At 35.8% G+C, this 4791-nt stretch overlaps 1 protein-coding gene across 2 annotated transcripts in view; it reads left to right on the top strand.

Annotated features, from left to right (window-relative positions):
- Positions 1-724: 724 nt before the first annotated feature.
- Positions 725-4791, top strand: part of LOC107696152 (cyclic AMP-dependent transcription factor ATF-6 alpha-like) — a 39077-nt gene continuing 35010 nt past the window's right edge. For both annotated transcript variants that reach the window (XM_016496354.1, XM_016496355.1), the window contains exons 1-6: positions 725-973; positions 1642-1721; positions 1963-2050; positions 2219-2316; positions 3936-4062; positions 4149-4352. In XM_016496354.1, the coding sequence (XP_016351840.1) occupies positions 883-973; positions 1642-1721; positions 1963-2050; positions 2219-2316; positions 3936-4062; positions 4149-4352 (688 nt within the window). In that variant the 5' untranslated portion in view covers positions 725-882. The remainder of the gene's footprint in view (positions 974-1641; positions 1722-1962; positions 2051-2218; positions 2317-3935; positions 4063-4148; positions 4353-4791) is intronic.

Raw genomic sequence — 4791 nt, 5'->3', positions numbered from 1 at the left:
ACATGAATTACAATCTACAATGTTATTAATAAAACTGAACTTAAAAAACGTAGAAAACTGCAATATGTGCCGACATACAGCATGGCTTTACTGAGACGCTACAGAAAATGTAAACAGCATATTAACAGATAATTACAGCCTTAAGATGGATAGAAGAAAATAAACCAATTAAATCAGTCATATGTACAGACTCAATGACAGGCTTACAAAGTTTAGAAAGCAGTCTTTCAGTTAGAGAAGATTTAATCATTGAAACTAGACATATACTATTAAATATTAGAAACCTAGGAATAGAAGGAATAGAATGATACATTGCAGATAATAGGGAAGAGTAATTGGTTATGTACAAGATGTCAAAACCAAGGAAGATGTAGAACGTCTTGTTTAGATGCAATAAATACCATGAATACAGGCAGAAATGGCAGGAAATTGAAAAAGAAAATAAAATTGAAGATATTCTTAGAGAACAAGGGATGGAAAGAAATCGATTCAAAGCTTTGTTTATATTTCTTGAAAATACTGGATTAATAAGAAGAATTTAAAAACGAAAAGGTAACCCTTTGGATTTTTCTTTTTTCTGTTGGTGTTTGGTGTAATTGTTTTTTTTCCTAAGTAATGTATCTGCGAAGTCCCTCTACGCACTCCTGTACAGTAGGTGGCGATATGCAATAATTACAAGTTGCAAAAGCCAAGAAAAAAGAAGAAGAACACTCCGGCACCCGTAGAGTTACCGTCAAACTAGACGTGTACTTGCTGCATTATTGTTATATAGTTTCATCAGAATCGGGAAATGCGTGTGTTTACAACTCCACACAAAACTCAGCGATAATCCTCATCATCATCCGACTCACTTTTAATCCTTACTAATGTGTTCATGGCATAATGTCGTCAGATTTGATGTTAGATTTCGTGAATTCATCGATGATGAATAAGGAAGCGGGGGATATTTCCATCGATCAGGATGGAGAGTGGGGTAAGATACACTTTCTAGGAATATCCATGACAGCGCGTGCTGCTCGCGATAAACGCCAACTTCTATATTTACTTGTAGTAAAGTGTCTATACGTAAAGAGGACTTGTATGTAGTCGTTTTCAATGTGCTGTAGATAACTGACCCTGTCTCCTGCTCATCCGTAGTGTTGTTTTTATGGCTTCATTTTTAAAATGTAGTTTAATCAAAATTATAAACATGAAAATAAATATGAAATATTAGTAGAATATGACAAATACAACTTCGTTTATTTAACTTTGTGTCATTACACATTTGTTTATGGGTTATACTTTATACATTCATATTTAAATAATATTCATATTCATATTCGTATAGTATATCGTATTGTGAATAACACAGGTCTAGTTAAACTAATAAATTACAGTGTGTCAGTTAGGGTTTGGTTAACATATAAAAGAAACTGGAATTGATACCAAATTGCTTGTTACATCACACCTCAGGGTGAATGGTTTCAGGTAGTTTGACCTGGTTAGGAACCCACAACTCAAAAGAAGATTATGAAATTAATACTTTTTTGACTCCCTGTCTTGCTCTCATGCTTTCAGCACGTTGTTTGTTGGCTTTACTTCTTTGTTGTGCATCACTGCCTTCGGCTGCACTTAAGTTCACAACAATGTCTTTTACTGTAGATATCAGTTTGTTTGATGAGCTGGAGGATTTTGGGGATGCTGACGAGTTTCTGGAGGCTCTGGTGGAGAGTGTAGGCTATGTGAGTCAAACCCCTGCAAAGACAATCTGGCAAAATATGTTACATGTTTATCACATATGGGTTTAATTTTTCTTTTTTCAAATTGCATTTTGAAAATCGAATCGTGTCTTTTAAAGACTGACAATTTTTTTTATTGCTTTTTTTTTTTTTTTGGTTTGACCGTAGCTTTAACCAGAGATTTGTAGAAAATGTAAGCAATTTAAGCATAAATCAAAAGCATTTTGGATCTACCCTCTATTAGGGCACCTCTGTTCCTGACCTGAACTTTGACATTGAGCCCCCAACGTGGAACTCAAATGGCTGGAGAGAAAACGGTAGCCCACGATCAGGTACTAATTTTAAGTTTTCAGTGGACTGGACACTCTTTTCAAATGTTCCTGAATGTCTATAGCAGCAATGAATTCAAAGTAATTCGATATTTAAGAGAAACATTTCAAGTACCGGTATTACCAAAGCGAAATGTATGAAAGCATTTCTGTCCTTTTCTGCTCTCACAGATGGTGATGTAACAGTGGACTCACTGTCACCAAACCACACACTAAGTTCAGTGTCCTCACCTGCGTCAGTGGAGCCCAACTCACCGTGCTCCACACATGTGAGTCAAACTCCACCCCAAAACAAATACGCAGTCCTTTAGCATTTCTACCCACTGAAATTTGCATCTTATTTGTCAAGGTGTGATTTGAAAAATGTCCAGTGTTTTTGAACTCTACGCTGTTTACAATCACAGAGAAACTAACCTGCATGCAATTTATTTATTTATTTTTTACATCTATCTATCTATATCTATATCTCTATATATATATATATATATATAGTGTAATATCAAATGATGTAACAGTGGACTCACTGTCACCAAACCACACACTAAGTTCAGTGTCCTCACCTGCGTCAGTGGAGCCCAACTCACCGTGCTCCACACATGTGAGTCAAACTCCACCCCAAAACAAATACGCAGTCCTTTAGCATTTCTACCCACTGAAATTTGCATCTTATTTGTCAAGGTGTGATTTGAAAAATGTCCAGTGTTTTTGAACTCTACGCTGTTTACAATCACAGAGAAACTAACCTGCATGCAATTTATTTATTTATTTTTTACATCTATCTATCTATATCTATATCTCTATATATATATATATATATAGTGTAATATCAAATGAGACACAAAATTTTATAAAAATAATATTTGGTGTATCTTATATATTATAATATTTATATAGTTTATTTTATAAATTTGTTTTTGTTACATACACACAACTACATTTCTGTTTTTTGTCTTTATTTGTTGACTTAATCAGTCAGAGGCACAGATGAAGTGTGTTTGAGCTTCACTGGTCTTGCCGGCTGCTGTAGTTCAGAGATCAATAGGGCAGACACACACATACACCCATGTGAATTAGGTGTCTAATTAAGAGTCCAGTGTGTTAACGAATTCCTTAATCGGCTCTCATCGCATCATCAAACTAATTAATCTCACACTGAGAAGTGTCAAGTCTTATTTTGTAATATGTGTGTTGACTGTTCAAAATCACCTAGTGTCCCTTTCAAGGTTTCAAAGAACTGAAATATCACTGACAAATGCACATTGTTTTATCAAAAACCTGAACACTTGAATCTCAGTGTCACTTCACAGTCTTGATGAGAAGGAAACTAAAAAGCTAAGTGGTTGAAGTCAGTGTATTGTTTAACATGCCAAAATGTTTGTTGTAGTTTGCATAACACATACTGAATGTTAACACACGTTGTTCTGAATGATGCAACAACCTGTAAAGGGACGTACACACGTACAGGAAGCACGCTCTTGCTTTCTAAAGTAGATGGATGGGTGAATGAAACTAAATGCAGGGGACTAGATGCATTTTAAAAGTTGAACTATTTTTAACATGTTTAAAGAAACATGACCGGTTATAACCAGCAAGGAAATAATTGAATACGCATTAAAACATAAGGTAGTAGTGGGTGGTATCATAGGTGTTCTGTAGCTTTTTATGGCTTAACTGATCAGTCGTTTGATATGTGCAAACTGTTAAGTAATGATACTGTATGTAGACTTCTAGACCATCTGGATTCACACCCCAGTATTCCCATGCTTGAGTGCACTTTCAGTTCTCTTTTTTCTATGTAAGGGCTCTGACGGCTTTTCATGATTTTCCTACCCTATGCTGCTACACTCTTTACATTTTTTTTTTCATATTTTCTATGTCGTTTTTTAAGGATGAGGCACTGTCTCCAGTCTCCTGGCATTCTCAGCCCTCTCCGCTGTCTGTCTGCTCTGACTCAAGCAGCTTTGCTGAGGCACCTGCTGAGAGGAAGCCTTCCAAGAGGACCAGTCAGTCAAAAGGTAGGTGAAGTACATTAATTTCCTTATTTGAATAATTTTTCTAGTCTTCTTCTATTTGTAATCAGATGATACATTTGTTCACACAGCAAAGCCTCTCCAACCAGCGAAGAGACTCATTCAGTTTAGCTCCAAGGTTTCCATTCAGCCTAAACCACTCATTACCACTGTGCCCATCTCCCATGCTGCAGCCCCCCTTCAGAATAAGACCATCATCATCCAGCCTTTCCAGACTACCGTTCTGCCTGTAGTGAAATCTCCACCAGTCACCATTCAACCAGCACCCCCTACAGGTAATGAAGAAACCCATTCTGCCACACTTTTGTCTGATAAATTCTGATATGTAATAGGAAGTCTTGGTATATTTGATCACTTTTTTATTATTTTTATTGATCACATTTTTATTCAGTTGCAAGGTGAAATGAGTGGTGTGTTTTAGGTTGTATTGCAGCTCTCTCTTCATTGTTACATTTTTGTTTATGCTATAGGTGGGTGTCTCATTTAAAGTCTATCTTCAGGTAGACAGGGAATTGTTCTTGAACTGCTGGTACATCCTTTTGGTTAGTAGAGTCTAGGGCTGGGCGATATAGCTAAAAAATTTATCGTCGATAGAATGTTTCATATCGTTCGGTATCGATAATTATTGACATTTTTATAACCTTTTTTAAAACAAAAAGCAATAGAAATGTTTTTTTAAATTTAACCACTGTATTTATAATTAACACAATTTAT

Source organism: Sinocyclocheilus anshuiensis, unplaced genomic scaffold (genome assembly GCF_001515605.1).
Source record: "Sinocyclocheilus anshuiensis isolate Anshui unplaced genomic scaffold, SAMN03320099.WGS_v1.1 scaffold306, whole genome shotgun sequence".
Taxonomy (NCBI): Eukaryota; Metazoa; Chordata; class Actinopteri; order Cypriniformes; family Cyprinidae; genus Sinocyclocheilus; species Sinocyclocheilus anshuiensis.
This window is presented reverse-complemented; position numbering and strand designations above follow the sequence as displayed.